Here is an 18,393-nt window from a genome sequence, read left to right on the forward strand (position 1 = left end):
TGGACACGAGTCTGAGTAGACTCCGGGAGTTGGGGATGGACAGGGAGGCCTGGCGTGCTGCAGTCCATAGGGTCACAAAGAGTTGGACACAACTGAGTGACTGAACTGAACTGAACTTAGACATAATTTACTAATTTATCTATGTGAAGTTCAGGATGTTTCATTTGTGAGGATAAACAATTTACTTTCCTTCTTTAAATATGATAGCCTTATAGTTTCTAATTTTTGGAACTAAATTGTTTTTCTTCACTTCCTTTTGGCATTTATTAGTATAGTCTTTTAAGCATATTTGGTGTTTTATTTCATCCGTATTAGAAGAAAAAGCAATTTGGATGTCACAAGTAATGTTTAATATTTTGCTTTTTTGTAGGTTAAACCTAATAGTTCTCAAGTAAAAATAAAAATGAAAGATGTAGTGCAAGATGTTTTAAAAACAAAGTTGAAAAATAAGGATGTTTACAGATTAATTTGATGCTGTATTCAAAATGAAAAATATGTTTTGATTTAATATGTTTTTTGGAATTGTTCATCCAATCATGGCTCACTTGATGGTAAGATACGCCTGCCAATGTGTTTGTGTTAAAACTGCATGGTCAGTCACTCAGTCGTGTCCGACTCTGTGACACTAAGGACTGTAGCCCTCCAGGCTCCTCTGTCTGTGGTATTTCCCAGGCAAGAATACTAGAGTGGGTTGCCATTTCCTCCTCCAGGGGATCTTCCTGACCCAGAGATTGAACCTGCATCTCCTGCCTTGGCAGGTGGATTCTTCACCACTGAGCCACTTGGGAAGTGTTAAACTTAACTCTAAAAGGAGTCTTTAATATCCCCTACTTCCTGTCTGTCACTTATGTTTTCCTCCATGCCCTTCTCTCTTCTGAAATGCCAGCCTTTTCCTTCCGCTTTCATTTCTATTTTTATCTTCTTCATCTTTTGGATTTTGTTTACAGAAAGATAACTAATTCATGGGTTAGCAGTTTAAAGTGGATGGAGAATACTGCCCTAAACAATCATATCTTAATAATATAAATATTCTGTCCAGTGGTGGAAACTTGAGAAACAAAGACTGTACAAACCTCACAAAAATAATTATGACATTTTCTTTTCTTTCACAAGAATAACAAAGCAATAGACATGAGTTCTAGCAAGTTCCTGGAAATAAAGAAGGATAGGGAAGCCTGATATGCTGCAGTCCGTGAGGTCACAAAGAGTTAGATATGACTTAGTGACTGAACAATAACATATGCATGCTAAAGAAGGACTTTCTTTATATTAAATATACAGAGTACACAGAAATGCAGTTTGATACCAGATTTATTTTATTAAAAGTTTTGGATGTTTTGAGAAGATCTGAGACATTTAAATATAAATTTTATTTTAAAGGGCATAATTTTATAATGGTAATAAATATTACCTATACTCTAGGGTGAGGATTCTGGAGCTCCTAGCTAGACTTTGGGAGATTCAAGAACCCCCACCTAACATTGTTTTCAAAAATTTGCATGTGTGTATCTATACATTTTTCAGCAAAGAAAGTTCTTAAGAAATTTACAGAACTTTTTAAAAATTTCAGAGTAAAATATGGCATGAAATCCTAACAGTAAAATATTAGCAGTATTTTCTTTTAGTTTAAGAAAATATATTTAAATTTCCCAATACTCCTTTTATGGCTAGGCTTTCCAGATGCTTGGAAATAAAAAAGTAATCCAACCTGATGGATTTTTTTTGGCCCTAAAAGCCAAAAATGCAAAAGGCCAAGAAATGCAAAAAAGCAAAATGGCAGTCTGAGGAGGCCTTACAAATAACTGTGAAAAGAAGAAAAGCAAAAAGCAAAGGAGGAGAGCAAAGATACTCCCATTTGAATGCAGAGTTCCAAAGAATAGCAAGGAGAGATAAGAAAGCCTTCCTCAGTGATCAATGCAAAGGAATAGAGGAAAACAGAATGGGAAAGACTAGAGATCTCTTCAAGAAAATTAGAGATACCAAGGGAACATTTCATGCAGAGATGGGCTCGATAAAGGACAGAAATGGTATGGACCTAACAGAAGCAGAAGATATTAAGAAGAGGTGGCAAGAATACACAGAAGAACTGTACAGAAAAGACCTTCACGACCCAGATAATCACGATGGTGTGATCACTCACCAAGAGCCAGATATCCTGGAATGTGAAGTCAAGTGGGCCTTAGGAAGCATCACTACGAACAAAGCTAGTGGAGGTGATGGAATTCCAGTTGAGCTATTTCAAATCCTCAAAGATGATGCTGTGAAAGTGCTGCACTCAACATGTCAGCAAATTTGTAAAACTCAGCAGTGGCCACAGGACTGGAAAAAGTCAGTTTTCATTCCAATCCCAAAGAAAGGCAATGCCAAAGAATGCTCCAACTACCACACAATTGCACTCATCTCACACGCTAGTAAAGTAATGCTCAAAATTCTCCAAGCCAGGCTTCAAGAGTATGTGAACCATGAACTTCCAGATGTTCAAGCTGGATTTAGAAAAGGCAGAGGAACCAGAAATCAAATTGCCAACACCTGTTGTATCATCGAAAAAGCAAGAGAGTTCCAGAAAAACATCTGTTTCTGCTTTATTGACTATGCCAAAGCCTTTGTATGGATCACAATAAACTGTGGACAATTCTGAAAGAGATGGGAATACCAGACCACCTGACCTGGCTCTTGAGAAATCTGTATGCAGGTCAGGAAGCAACAGTTAGAACTGGACGTGGAACAACAGACTGGTTCCAAATAGAAAAGGAGTACGTCAAGGCTGTATATTGTCACCGTGCTTATTTAACTTATATACAGAGTACATCATGAGAAACACTGAGCTGGATGAAGCACCAGCTGAAATCAAGAGATACGCAGATGACAGCACCCTTATGGCAGAAAGTGAAGAACTAAAGAGCCTCTTGATGAAAGTGAAAAAGGAGAATGAAAAAGTTGGCTTAAAGCTCAACGTTCAGAAAACTAAGATCATGGCATCTGGTCCCATCACTTCATGGCAAATACATGGGGAAACAGTGGAAACAGTGGCAGACTTTATTTTTTGGAGGTACAAAATCACTGCTGATGGTGACTGCAGCCATGAAATTAAAAGATGCTTATTCCTTGGAAGAAAAGTTATAACCAACCTAGACAGCATATTAAAAAGCAGAGACATTTCTTTGCCAACAAAGGTCTGTCTAGTCAAGGCTATGGTTTTTCCAGTAGTCATGTAAGGATGTGAGAGTTGGACTATAAAGAAAGCTTAATGCCGAAGAATTGATGCTTTTGAACTGTGGTGTTGGAGAAGACTCTTGAGAGTCCCCTGGATGGCAAGGGGATCCAACCAGTCCATCCTAAATGAAATCAGTCCTGAATATTCATTGGAAGGACTGATGTTGAAGCTAAAACTCCAATACTTTGGCCACTTGATGCAAAGAACTGACTCACTGGAAAAGACTCTGATGCTGGGAAAGTTTGAAGGCAGGAGGAGAAGGGGACGACAGAGGATGAGATGGTTGGATGGCATCACCGACTCAATGGACATGAGTTTGAGTAAACTCTGGGAGTTGGTGATGGACAGGGAGGCCTGGGGTGCTGCAGTCCATGGGGTTGCAAAGAGTTGGACATGACTGAGTGACTGAACTGAACTGAAAAGCCAAAACCCATATTACCAAATTATTCTAAAATAATATGTCTAGGTAACCCCCTTTAATGTAACAATGTCATCAAGTAGGAGAATGGGAGGCTTGAGTATTGGTGATATATTGATAACAGAATTAGAGCAAATTGATCATACTTGTTTCTCAACTTTCATGGCAAAATGGACCTACTTTTAAGAGCACTAGGAAAACTTAAGCTTTTGAAATAGTTGGAGTCAGGTAGGAACAGACTTTCATTTGGAATGGATTGTGCCTGGGCAGTAATTCCTATTTCATGCCCAAATGCCTTCCTTGGAACATATTACTCTGTATGCCATTTCACTGTACCTGAATAGTGTCACTTACTGGTATCCAATCCCCCATGTAGAGAGGAATAAAATGATTCTCTAAAGCATGTTTTGCATATGACTGCTCACTGTTAAGTGAAAAGAGGCTGATTAAGTGGTGAAACCTCCCTTGAGTGAATAAATGAGAAATTTACATTTATTTAGATAACTTTTCCAAGAGTTGTATTTCTGTGTTTAAAATGCATCATAGGATCAAAATTATCTGGATTTTATTTCAAATAGATCATTTGATGATTTTCTTAACAGGTTCTGCTTTCACTGAATTCTATTCAGTGGATATTTGTGGAATATTTTTACTGTGTACAACACTGTGCTAGAATGCTATAGGTTTTACAAGGAAAAGGGCCTAGTTCTCATGGTCCAGGGTGGAGGATATATGAATAAATACCTCATATTATAATAAAGATATGAAATGTTACTGGGAGGATGGGAGGAGAAATTTACCTTGAGAGAGTATAATTGGGGCAAATTTTTTTAAAGGAGATAGTGTTTAAAAGAGTAGTATATCTGGGGAAAGACAGGACAGAATCACATGGCTGAGAGGTGATAGTGTGGAGGCATATTCAGGAAATGATGAGTAGAATAATATCTTTAAGGATTCTAGGATTACTAGGGCTTCCCTGGTGACTCAGATGGTAAAGAACCTGCCTGCAATGAAGGAGACAGGATTCAATCCTTGCGTCAGGAAGATCCCCTGGCAAAGGAAAGGGCAACCCATTCCAATATTCCTGCCTAGAAAATTCCATGGACAGAAGAGCCTGGCAATGGGCTACAGTCCAGGGGTCCCAAAGAGTCAGACACAACTAAGCTATGGGTTAAATTGTGGAGGAGTTTGAATCAGCTAGGGTCAACTCTATTTTGATGATGTAGGAAGCTGTAGAAGATCTTTTGAGCAAGACAATTGAACTCAACAACATATTTTTCAAGAGCTTGCTATGTAGGCTCTGTGCTGAGTGCTAGGAAGACAAAAACAAAAAACGTATTCCCTTTCCTTTAGGAGCTTGCAGTCTCGATAGTGAAGTATCACATCTATATTTCAGAAATGTAATTGGTGTCAATATACATGATGAATGGGAGTGGAGAAAAGAGTAGAAATAAGGAGATTAATTAGGAAATCACCTTAAAACTCCAAGTGTGAGGTGAAGGCCTTTATTTAGGGAAATAGCAATGGGAGTAGCAAGGAGAGGCATAATCTAGAGATGCTGCAGAGTTAAAGGGAAGATTTTGCTACTGATTAACTTAGAATAGTAATGCCATAAACTAGGTGTAAAAATTAACAGAAATGTTAATTAAAATAGAGTCAGGAGACTAGAAGGAGGAGCTCTCATGTCCTACCATGATAGCAGAGTCCAATAAGAAGAAAAACTTCCTCTTCTTTCCTGGCAAGAGTTCAGCCAATGAGAAACTGTCACAACTCCACTGATGAAAAGTCACTATACTTTGAACTCTCAGCTCCTCCAATGGACTCTTTATTATAACTCTCCAACTTTCTTTTTCCCTCTTTAAAAGAGTTCCCCTCTCCTTGCTGTGCCTGGACTTGCATATGGTTTCCCATATTTCCCATGGTTTCTCATCATTGCAGACCCTGAATTGCAATTATTCGTTGATCCCGTACAAACCCATTTTTACTGCACAAATAACTGGCCATCTATTTGCTTTAGGTCAACACAAATTTGGGGGAGGATACAAGTTGTGTTTTGGATATGCAGAGTTTGAGGTACCTGTGGGATATTCATGTAGGCATTTCCAGTAGCTTTCTAGAATATTGCTGCAGACTTTAAGAAGTTAGGAAAATTTTAGGGATTTTCTTGGACATGAAAGCTAAATTTGTGGGAAATGTCTGAGTTTATCAAGGAAAGAATATAAAGTGACAGCAGTAGAGAACTGAGCCCTCCATTTGGAGAAACTATCTAAATTTCAGAGTGGGACATTGAAAAAACCCAAGAAAGGAGATTGATTAGAGATCACCCAGGTACTGCTTTATTCATAAGATTTCTATTTTATAGTAGATAAAAACTGTATATCTTCCATAAGTGAATGTTATTGATCAAGGGATATTTATTATTATTCATATTCTGACATGTTTTTAAAAAATCTCAGTAGTAGAGACAAATTATGAATTTAAATTCATTAAAGGCTTTTAGAGTAGAAATTTAAGTGGAAAGAATATGTGTTAATTTGAAAATGTTTCTTTATATGGCTTTTAGTATTTTTTTAGTTTACCTATTTAATGTTTCTTCTCTCAGGGCAGTTGAGTTTCATTACAATTTTGGTTTATGAAAAATACTCATGAACAAACATATAGAAAAAGAATACCTTTACATCCAGTTCTTCTGATTTTAGCCCAGATGAAACCAAAGCTGAATAAATCAGTGCTAGGTGATGAAGAGTCTTTTCTGTAAGATGGTACCTAAAAAAATATATATGTTATTATATTCTATTCATTTGATGTCTGATTGTACTTATTAAAAATTTATTTTATTTTCCACATTTCATAATGTCATATTTTTTGTCCACTCAGCACTCTTTTGTAAAGACAATTCCACCTCCTTTCTTCAACAGTACTGTTAAATCTAGAGAATGCTCTGTGTGGGGGGTGGGGGCGGGGTGGGGAGAAGTTTAACTTATCCTCTTGCTGGCCCCAGGGATGGCTATGTGATTGAAACCTAGCCAACTAGAATACTTCATCTTCCTGGCCAAAGTATCAGGTTCCGGTATGAACACATGACCAAAGTAAGAATAACTAGAATTCTCCCTGAGGCTTTTCCCTGAACTGTTCGGAAAAAAACAAACTCTTTAAAATGATCATTAGTGATAGAGGTGTTAACTAACACTGAGGTGATCATTATAATTATATCGCAGTATATAAATACAGGGGCTTCCCCAGTGGCTCAGATGGCAAGGAATCTGCCTGCAGTGCGGGAGACCTGGGTTTGATCTCTGGATTGGGAAGATACCCTGGAGTAGGGAATGGCTACCCACTGCAGTATTCTTGCCTGGAGAATCCCACTGACAGAGGAGCCTGTCAGGCTACCGTCCATGGGGTCGCAAAAAGTCGGACACGACTCAGCAACTAAACAACAACATATAAATATATAAAATCAACAGATTGTACTCCTTAAACTTACACAATCTTATAAATCAGCTATATCTCAATAATTCTTAAAAACACCCCCTTTTTCCTTCTATAGTTATTAAGCAGGTCAGATGTGACTCTTGAGCTGTGAGTGAATATTTCTATTACCTTTATCCACTTTAAGTACTCCAAGCAACAAAAAAGAAATTTATTGGTTCATATCACTCTGGGTCCAGGAGAAGACATTGTTGGACCCAGGAATTCAAACCACGTCATTGAGACAATGGCTTTCTTAATTTCCTGCCTCTTCTTTCATCTGCTGGCTTCTTTCTCAGGCAAGCTGTTTTCATAAGAGTGGCTGCTAAGAGAGGCTCACTGTGCCTAAACTGTTTGTATGAACAACGTGGTTTCTATTAACACCTGCTTTCTTTTTGGAGTCTAGAGTTTTGATTTGTGACTAGCTCTTAATAAGTGCCCTGGGCACTGAGTGCCGAGTTTCCTGATAGACAACATTTCACAAGTGTGGGCACAACTCGTTGCTGGGAAAATTAAGCATGTTCTGTGTGACTCTACTCGGAGAGGACTCTTGGAAGCTTCCTCCTAGTTTACTCTGGAATTTGCTCCATGCGCTTTTCCCCTTTGCTGAGTTTGCTTTGTAACTGTTCACTGTAATAAATCATAGCCATGAGCACAAGAATATGCTCAGTGCTATGAATACTCCTAACAAAGCACCAAACTTGGGAGTTGTCTTGGGGATTCCTAGCACTTTTTCTCAAACAAGAACTAAGGCATGAATGACTAAGGTAGTGATAACTGGAACAATTTATTTTGTAGTTTCAATTTTCCTCATTTGGTCAGTTAATTAAGATACTTATAAAATGTTCCAATCTTCTAGAAATATGGAACTGAGATACCTAGAAGTCTGGAAAGAATTACATTTTAGAATAATATGTTATTGTGAATAAATGATAATTCTTCACATCCTGAACATAAATCTATCTCAGACTATTACTTAATTAATTTTTTTTCATGAAAATCTGGATAAAAATAAGTGGAAATCTCCTTTTATTATTGCTTGTACTACATTTGCACCTCTAGGTGGATACCAATCTAAAAACAACTTTAAAAAATTTCAAATCAATTGTTTATCCAGAATACTTCCAAGTTCTTGATAAAGCTTAAAATGCTTTGTAGCCTTTATTAATCTTCAAAGTGAAGATTTGAGACCTGAATAATTATTTTAATTTTTTAGTTCTGGTAGAAAGGAAAAACTAGGTTAAATGAGTGCTAGAGATTATTGTTAATAGAAGAAGGAATAAGAACCAAGTTGTTCATATTCTTACATTCTGACTTACACTTCTCCCCACATGATAATAATTGTATATGAAGAGCTTGGTACAGTAAGATAAGCAAAAATGGAGCCAAACAAGAATGCTAAATAAGATATCTGTGCCTTATCTAATAACTAAAGAATATTTTTGAAACTTCTACTATGACTGATGTGGTATGGGTTATGTAGTATTATAGAGATTAAAAAAGTGAAAGACTAGTGTGCAATTTAATTGGAAAGATTCATTCATTCATTCAAGGAGTATTTACCAAGAATCTATCACATGAAAGCAATGTGGTTAGTGCTATAGGGCAAGGGCTCCAAAATGATAATGTAAAACTAAACATAATAAATATCAAAGATTAGGAAAAAACAGGGAGCTAAGGAGTTTGAAGGATGGAAAGTTTACAACTAAATATTGATCTGTATGCATGAGTGGAGGATACTGAAGAAATGTTGAACAGAAAAAGTAGATTGGTCCTAAGAAAACAGGCACAATTTCACCAGATGAAGTAGTTGGAGGAAGTAGGGAAGATGGTGGGGGTTTCCCCAGTGACTAAGCTGGTAAAGAACCTGCCTGCCAAGCAGGAGATGCAAGACACTCGGGTTTGATCCCCGGGTTGGGAAGATCCTCTGGAGAAGGAAATGGCAACCTGCTCCAGTATTCTTGTCTGGAAAATTCCATGGACAGAGGAGCCTGGCGGTCTACAGTCCATGAGGTCACAAAGAGTTGGACAGGATGGAGTGTGCACATACATTCAGGGAATATTGTAGAAAGATAGAACTGTATGAGCAAAACTAGAAGTAGGAAAGCAAGGAGCATGTTTGCAAGCCAATGAGCAGAACTTCTGGTTGAAGTAGAAAGCAGTGACAAGTAGGCCTGAAAATATAGGTTGGGATTACATTCTGAAGATTTTGAATATTAGGGTGAGTAGTCTATGTATTCAGTAAATAGTGGGGAAGCCAGTGAAGATATTTTATCAGAGTGAAATAATATGAGCCTGGTTTTGGGAATATTACTTGTGTGTATGATGGGTTTTGGAGAGTAACACTGAGAGCAATCTGGAGGTAGGGAAACCATTGGTAGTTTGTTATAATAGTCCACATAAAATAATAAGAATCTGAATCAAAATGTTGGTAATATAGCTAGAGTAAGGGGACAGATGAAAGAGAAAGGACACTGGTTCAATCTATAGCATTTGTTTCCCAGTCTTGGTGACTGAAAGGGAGGCAATGGTCATAAATAGCTAAAGGAGAGAAAAGAGTAGATACATTTTGGGCAGGAATAGAGAATATAGTGAATTTATACTATGTTAAGTTTAACAGCCTGTGGAATATCAGAATGGAAATATTATATATAAAGTTAGACATGTATGTTAGAGATTTCAAAGAGAGACTGCGGCTCCAGATATAAATACAATAATTATGCAGAAAGATGTTGAGTGAAGCTATGGGAGAGGATAAGATCTCTAATGGACAAAATAGAAGGAAAAAAGAAATTTCAGATCTATTTGGAGACTGGGACAAGGAAGAAGAAGAGGTAAAGTCAGAGAAGAAATGGTGAGATAGAAGATCAAAAACATGGAAGTGCCATGGAACTGAGGAGTTTCAAGACAGAAGGCACTGACAATAGTCTTAAATACCTCAGGGCAGTGAAGTGAAAATATTTTTGGAGCTGATCATCAAAAAGCCACAAATGATGAGTGACCTCTGAAAAAGAGAGATCAGTATAGAGGTAGAGACAAAAGCCGGATTGCAAAGAGTAAAAGGAGAAAGTGAAAGCAGTACATTCATGAAACTCAGAATGAGGGGAAGGAGAGACACATGATAACCTGAGCCAGTGTCTTGGCATGGGTTTGGGGGGGTAATTTTTCAGTTAAGAGCATCAGTGGAAGAAAGTATAGTAAGATGCTAGTTAGTTAGTGTATTTCACATGATTTTTAGAGAGGAGTGATTTAAGAATGACTTATTAGGTAGGTGCAAAAGTAATTGCTGTTGGTGCAAAAGAAACTGAGGTTAAGCAGTTGGTGCAAAAGTAATTGTGGTTCAAAAGTAATTGCAGTTGGTGCAAAAGTGATAATAATTACATCTGGAACAAAAGTAATTGAGGTTGGTGCAAAAGTCAATGGCAATAATTTTTGAACCTCAATTACTGTTGCACCAACTGCAATTTTACTTTTGCACCAACCTAATAACAGATGAGTCCAGAATTAAAAATGAACAAAAAGTGAAACACTTAAGGCAACAATTCGTAGTGAGGAAAAGGAGGGGAAGATGATTTGCTCTATTTCCAGGGGAAATAGATGATCTCCCAAATTCTGATTTGTCTTCCTATGGACTTGCTTCCACCTTGAGAATCCCTTACTTAGAGCAAACTAGGTGAACAAGAGAAAACTGACATAGCTACTTTTGTTCAAAGAAGAAGATTGAATAACTTAACAGATATATATGTGACTTTGGATGGAGAAGGGTTTACTTACTCTGAGTTTAATGGCTTTTTGGCATATAAAATCATCCAACAATAGCTGTACTGGAATGATAATGCCATCAGTCTCATAATGATATTGTCTGATGCCTTCTCACAGTTTAATTCTTCTAGGTCCTACCAGAAAATAAATAAAATAAAAAGATTCACTAGGTTGACCAGTTGTTATGAAATTATTGTTATTATATTTCAAGAATCTATAATACATAAATTATAACTTGAGAAGAAGCATGGGTATGGGCTTTTTATGGAAAAATGAAAGTCACACTGAAAGCAGTAGGGGAAAAGCTATAATAGATGTAAAACCGTTACTGAGAGCCTCAGCCAGGAAGGTTCATGAACGTCCCAAAGTCCTAGACAGGAAGAAAACAGCCTACAGAGTGCTCCTATTTGGGCAAAACCCTTTGTAGACTGGGATCTGACTACTCGTAAGGAAAAAAACCTGTGGGATGATCTGCACTCAATACTTATTTAAGGAAGATGAAAAAGCAGCTGTTAATAGATTTATTGGAATCTCTCTCTGATGATCTAGAATTCCTTATCTCCTTTAACAAAATTAATTTTTGATAGAATGAATAATTCAGGAAGTGTTTTATTCTAACAGTAAATTATGTAATGTAAGCAAGGATTAAAAGTTTTCCCAAACAGGATATCCCTCCCACAAAAAATTGTTATTTAAGAAATTTAAATATGGAAGACACAATATCCCATAAGAATTTTTCTAACAGTTTTTTGTTTCTATCATATAATTCTTATATTATTATATTTGCTTGTCAAATCAGACTTCTACCTTAATGTATACCCCATACCATCAAATTGGTTTCTGCTGCCCACTCCCACACTATTAAACTAATTGTAATTTGTATTCCAATCAAGCAAACATATCAGGGAGATTCATATACCTTAAATTTTAAAATATATGAATTTTTGAAGAGATCTTTTCTATCTTTTAAAAAACTGCCTTATTTATAGGCAATCCCCACTTACTTTAGAGGAAATATCACATTATCAATTATAGATTAGTATGTTACTCCCTTTTAAGAAACAGTGGCTAGAACTTGATTTTTAAAAGTTTTAACACTATAATTATTCTATAAATGTATTTAAAAATAGGTAAGTACATATAATATTAAAGATTTTATATTTGCTCTATCTTCTTAAAGTATGTTAAAAAAGCTGGAATCAAGATTGCAGGGAGAAATATCAATAACCTCAGATATGCAGATGACACTATCCTTATGGCAGAAAGCGAAGAGGAACTAAAGAACCTCTTGGTGAAAGTGATAGAGGAGAGTGAAAAAGCTGGCTTAAAACTCAACATTCATAAAACGAAGATCATGGCATCTTGTCCCATCACTTCATGGCAAATAGATGGGGAAACAGTGGAAACAGTGTCAGATTTTATTTTCAGGGGCTCCAAAATCACTGCAGATGGTGTCTGCAACCATGCAGTTAAAAGATGCTTGCTCCTTGGAAGAAAAGCTATGACAAACCTAGACAGCATATTAAAAAGCAGAGACATTACTTTGCTGACAATGGTCCGTCTAGTCAAAGCTATGGTTTTTCCAATAGTCATGTATGATGTGAGAGTTGGACCATAAAGAAAGCTGAGCGCCGAAGAATTGTTGCTTTTGAACTGTGGTATTGGAGAAGACTCTTGAGAGTCCCCTGGACTCCAAGGAGATCCAACCAGTCCATCCTAAAGGAGATCAGTCCTGAATATTCATTGGAAGGACTAATGCTGAAGCTGAAACTCCAATACTTTGGCCACCTGAGGCGAAGAACTTACTCATTGGAAAAGACTCTGGTGCTGGGAAAGACTGAAGGCGGGAGGAGAAGGGGGACGACAGAGGATGAAATGGTTGAACGGCATCACTGACTCGATGGACATGAGTTTGAGCAAGCTCCGGGAGTTGGTGATGAATAGGGAAGCCTGGAGTGCTGCAGTCCATGGAGTCACAAAGAGTCAGACACGACTGAGCGACTGAACTGAACTGACATAATATTAAAGATTTTATATTTGCTCTGTCTTCTTAAAGTATGTTAAAAATTATAATGTATTGAAAAAGGTAGGTAATAGCCATTTTCCATAGTGATGATTTTAGCACTTATGGCTAAAGAAATCATGAACAGAATGTAGTTAAGCTCTTTAAACTATAATCTCTAATAATAGATTACATGGTTACACATACATTTTAATACATTTGATTTACATTTTTTTTTTTACTGTATAGTTTTACCTGCAAAATTACAGCAGTGTGCTCATCAATTGTCATCACCACATAATGCTCTGTACCTCCAAAGAGTTTCAGTGACTCGCTGCAGCATCTCTCCACTAGTGTGATGTTATAGCTGTAAAATACAGTATTTTGGGGTGACACATGGCTAAGAAAAATTCTTTAAGAAAAACTAGATTGTTTTCTGGCATATTAAACTATTTGAACGACTTTGCAAATTTCATATATCAATTTATTCTACTTTATAAACTTGAGTCTGAATAATTCATAGACTATGAATTATTCAGTCTATGACAGATTAGTTGAGATATGTGCTGCCTTATGTATTTTGCTAAATATTACTGTATATGATACTATTATAAATGTCTTTTGTGTTTGCTTGGTTTTGGGGTTTTGGGGGCTGTGCCTTTGTCAGTGCCTGCACAGCTTGTGGGATTTTAGTTCTCCCACTAAGGACTGAACCCAGCCCTGGGCAGTGAGAGCAGGGAGTCCTAACCACTGGACAAGCAGGGAATCCCCCTATTATAAACCTCTTGATCAATTTATTCTGGCTCCGTAAGTAATAATTCATTAAATCAAAACATTCTATGTTTATCAGAACTTTCTTTTCTTTCTCCTGAAAGTGATCTAGATTTTAACTATCTTTTATAAGCTCATAGTTTTCTGTGAATGCCCCACAGTCTTAAGATACAAAAACAAAAGCATGGAAAATAGTTCTGCATTTTAACTAAGGTCACAGCATAATTATCCTTCCTTGATATAGAGAGCCCAAAGTCTAATCTTTCTGTGATGACTTGTATGCTATGATAAAGTTTTTGTATCAGTTGAAAATTCTCAGTGTTGGCATGACCTTAGAACTAAAGGCCTAAAAACTTGAGAATTCATTCAGAACTTCATAATTTGTCTTCCAAGGCAGTACTTTTTTTTAAGTCTTTATTGAATTGGTTACAATTTTACTTCTGTTTTATGCTTTGTTTTTTTTTGGCTGTGAGGCATGCAGGATCTTAGCTCCCCAAATAGGGATTGAACCCGCACCCCCTCCATTGGAAGGCAAAGTCCTAACCACTAGACAACCAGGGAAGTCCCTCGGCAGTATTTAAAGTCCTCTAAATAAGAATACTCATTCTCAATATTAGTGACCCAAAGATATGACCATGCAGTTCACAAAAACCACCCCCAACATAAAATGTTCATATTTGTTGGTAACAGTAGAAATGCAACTAAAATATGAATTGAAATAATTAAATATTATTTCTTTACAAAATTGATATATACCAAAAAAGACAATATTCAATACGTATGATGGTATGCTTTAGGGATAGAAGTATAAATTGACATAAACTCTATGGAGAACCATCCTGTGTGATAAAATTCCAGGCTTGAATTAGAAAGAAATAGTGCCACATTATAACATAATATTTAGTCCATTGGGGTATATATATATCTTTGCTAAAGTTATGAAATCAATAACTTACTTGGATTCTAACAACTGTAGTATTTCTGGGGTATTAAGAAGTCCTTCAGATGCAAAAAACATATATGGAACCTGAATTTCCAAGAGAAAACCGCCAAAACTATCCAGCAAGGTGCTTCCTAGATATGAAAAAAATTATCACTATGTCTCTTTTTTCTCATCCCTCAGTTCTACCTCTTTTTACTAAATGTGAGAATAATGGATATATATTCAAGGAGTAGTATGAAAATAAAACATAGTCATTGAAAAAAATATGAATTCAGAACAAAGACCTGAAGAATAAAGTAAAAACCACCTGTTACTCTACTGCTGCTGCTGCTGCTGAGTCGCTCCAGTCGTGTCCGACTCTGTGCGACCCCATAGACGGCAGCCCACCAGGCTCCGCTGTCCCTGGGATTCTCCAGGCAAGAATACTGGAGTGGGTTGCCATTTCCTTCTCCAGTGCATGCATGCGTGCTAAGTCGCTTCAGTCGTGTCCGACTCCGTGCGACCCCATAGACGGCAGCCCACCAGGCTCCTCTGTCCCTGGGAGTCTCCAGGCAAGAACACTGGAGTGGGTTGCCATTTCCTTCTCCAATGCATGCATGCGTGCTAAGTCGCCTCAGTCATGTCTGACTCTGTACGACCCCATGGACAGCAGCCCACCAGGCTCCTCTGTCCCTGGGATTCTCCAGGCAAGAGTACTGGAGTGGGTTGCCATTTCCTTCTCCAATGCATGCATGCGTGCTAAGTCGCCTCAGTCATGTCTGACTCTGTACGACCCCATGGACAGCAGCCCACCAGGCTCCTCTGTCCCTGGGATTCTCCAGGCAAGAATACTGGAGTGGGTTGCCATTTCCTTCTCCAATGCATGCATGCGTGCTAAGTCGCTTCAGTCGTGTCCGACTCCGTGCGACCCCATAGACGGCAGCCCACCAGGCTCCTCTGTCCCTGGGATTCTCCAGGCAAGAACACTGGAGTGGGTTGCCATTTCCTTCTCCAATGCATGCATGCGTGCTAAGTCGCCTCAGTCATGTCTGACTCTGTACGACCCCATGGACAGCAGCCCACCAGGCTCCTCTGTCCATGGGATTCTCTAGGCAAGAGTACTGGAGTGGGTTGCCATTTCCATCTCCATGTTATTCTACTACCCAGAAATAAAACATTTATTACTTATTAAAACTACTATATATTAAGAACAGAGTTCAATTTATACTTCCACACTATTTTCCTATATGTTTACTTGTCTATACTTACATATGTACTTGCACTTGAAAAAATAAAGGAAAAAATAGGAGCGTACTCTACCAGAATGTTAACATTTGCTTTATTCAATTAGTATTTATTGGACATTTCCTGTATAAGTATATATACTGATTTTATCAAAATTTAAAGTTATGTACAATAATCCATAGGGAGTGTTTTAGATCAATAGGACAAAAATTATATGCCTCAATAGATAAGTGGATAAAGGACATAAACAGGCAGTTTACAAGAGAATGGCTATGCAAGATCAACTCACTTATGAAATGATATAGATAATCAAAGAAATGCAAATTGACACAACTGTAAAATATTATCTGTCTCTAATCCTCTCAGAAATTTAAAAGATTAATAATACCTACTCAAAGTAAAAACATGAGGGAAAAGATCCTCTCACATTTTCTGCATAGATATAAATTGGGATAGAATTTCTGCAAAGATACTAGCAATATATAAATGTGTGCACACCTTTGACCCAGAAACTCATTTTACCTTGGAGTTTTTACTTCTTAGAACAAATACATAAAGATATATAAGATACATAAATTCCTATAAATCTTGTGGTGTAATAGTAGAAAACCAAAGCACTGTAAATGACTCAAATAAGGAATTGTTTGAATAATTTAAGTTCAAAGGTGAATGCTTATGTATTATCCTTTCTTGGACCCATGTTTTAATCATTTAATGATGTTAACACAATTCTAAAAGAATAGGACATGACTTAGTGACTGAACAGCAACACTTAATTCTATATATCAAAGATTCCAAAGTAATAATTATGGTGACTGTATTTTTAGAATTGAGTTGGAATGTCTCAGAATTCAAACTTCCTACTCCAGGTGGATGGAAAGTAACTTATGGCAAGTTTTGAAAGAGAGGTGCACTGTGACTAAACACGTATAGGGTTTTTAATTTAGTGGATCTGAGAATTCACAACCTTAGTCACGTGAAGCATTACTGAGAAATACAAAGAAACCTAATGCTATGTAAAGTGGTTTAGGCTCTTTTCCAAGCATTTGTGCACAATTTTTGTTGCATATGAAAAGTTCTCTGTGTCAGTCAACATACTATTACATATTTTCCCTGAAATTCAATAAAAATAACTGCATAAAAGTCAGATTAAAATTAGATATAATTAAATTGTTCTGTTCCCTGATGGCTCAGACGGTGAAGTGTCTGCCTACAATGCGGGAGACCTGGATTCGACCCCTGGGTTGGGAAGATCCCCTGGAGAAGGAAATGGCAGCCCACTCCAGTACTCTTGCCTGGAAAATCCTATGGACAGAGGAGCCTGGTAGGCTACAGTCCCTGGGGCCACAAAGAGTTGGACATGACTGAGCGACTTCACTTTCACTTTCATTATAAGTAAAATTTAGAAGTTAAAGCAATGAAGACAAATAGAATCAGTAAAGGCTAGTTTACAAAAGAGGAATATGAGGTAAGAGATAGTTAGAGTTTTTGTTCAAGGTCAGATGATGGTGATGGTGAGGTTAGAGCTTGAACTCGAGTCTTCTAATGCTATAGCTTATTCTCTTTCCATAGATCAGAAATAAAAAAACATAAAATTTTTATGTTCATGGAGCAAAAAAAGAATTTAAATTATATTCTTACTCTTTAAAACTGTGTCTGGAAGAATCACTTTAAAGGCCATGTAAGGAATATTCAATTTTTCACAATGTTCAGTCCAACAAGAGTTTTCTACAAAATTGTATTCCACCACAAATGAGAAATTACTCCAGGGGAAATCTGCTCCAATATATTGATTGGGTACAACTACACAGAAACTTGTACTAAAACAAAAGAAAGCCGAGAAAAGAGAATTAGACTTGTATCATTATACCCTCGGAATGCTAAAAGACGATTGCTTTGGCTATTTTATGGAAATTCTTCTCTAATCTATGCCCACTTATCTTGGAAAGACACTGGTGTATTTCCTGTTGATTTGTTCCCCGATTGTGCTAATGCCTTTTCCTCTTTCTTTTTGATGGTAATACTTAAAAAAAAAACTAGAATATAAAAAAAATAGTGGACTTGTTTCACATCCTCAAATGCAAAGGACCCTATTTTATTACCTGATTCTTATCAGTAAGTAATACACAAATCACCATGAGAAATCAATCTCATTTTCTTACAGATGGGAGATTTTAATCTTTGATAATCTATATATTAATAGTAGAATATTACCTGACAACTTTGAAATGTTTTTTTTTCTCAATGGGCTGGCTTCATAAATGGTTTAACAACAACAAAATGATGGATACTTCAATATCTTAAGTTTATCTTTCCCATCTTCAAATTTCATACAACATAGCTGCTGCTGCTACTGCTGCTAAGTCACTTCAGTCGTGTCTGACTCTGTGAGACCCCATAGGTGGCAGCCCACCAGGCTCCCCCGTCCCTGGGATTCTCCATAGCATTTACTATAATTAAAATTCTCTACTGCTGCTTTCTATCTAGAAATAATTTCTACATAAAATAAGGCAAAGTAAAAACATTTTTAGACAAATCAACACTAAATTTATTATTAGCCAGCTCTCACTGAAAGAATTTCTAAAAGATGT

The 18,393-nt window shown here is 37.0% G+C and overlaps 1 protein-coding gene and 1 long non-coding RNA gene across 6 annotated transcripts in view; one reads left to right on the top strand and one right to left on the bottom strand.

The window, feature by feature from the left end:
- The window catches only part of SHOC1 (shortage in chiasmata 1), an 83,117-nt gene that overhangs the window by 5,910 nt on the left and 58,814 nt on the right, over window positions 1-18,393 (bottom strand). For all 5 annotated transcript variants that reach the window (XM_081574430.1, XM_081574437.1, XM_081574429.1 and 2 more), the window contains 5 exons: window positions 17,444-17,622; window positions 14,592-14,709; window positions 13,120-13,231; window positions 10,875-10,996; window positions 6,305-6,398 (listed from right to left, as the gene is read on the bottom strand). In XM_081574430.1, the coding sequence (XP_081430556.1) occupies window positions 6,305-6,398; window positions 10,875-10,996; window positions 13,120-13,231; window positions 14,592-14,709; window positions 17,444-17,622 (625 nt within the window). The remainder of the gene's footprint in view (window positions 1-6,304; window positions 6,399-10,874; window positions 10,997-13,119; window positions 13,232-14,591; window positions 14,710-17,443; window positions 17,623-18,393) is intronic.
- Window positions 9,117-18,393, top strand: part of LOC145540287 (uncharacterized) — a 38,131-nt gene continuing 28,854 nt past the window's right edge. Inside the window, exon 1 of the long non-coding RNA XR_014078253.1 lies at window positions 9,117-9,321. This is a non-coding gene — a long non-coding RNA (uncharacterized LOC145540287). The remainder of the gene's footprint in view (window positions 9,322-18,393) is intronic.

The sequence above is a fragment of the Giraffa tippelskirchi genome, chromosome 1 (genome assembly GCF_054371585.1).
Source record: "Giraffa tippelskirchi isolate mGirTip1 chromosome 1, T2T-mGirTip1v1.2.pri, whole genome shotgun sequence".
NCBI classification, from domain to species: Eukaryota; Metazoa; Chordata; class Mammalia; order Artiodactyla; family Giraffidae; genus Giraffa; species Giraffa tippelskirchi.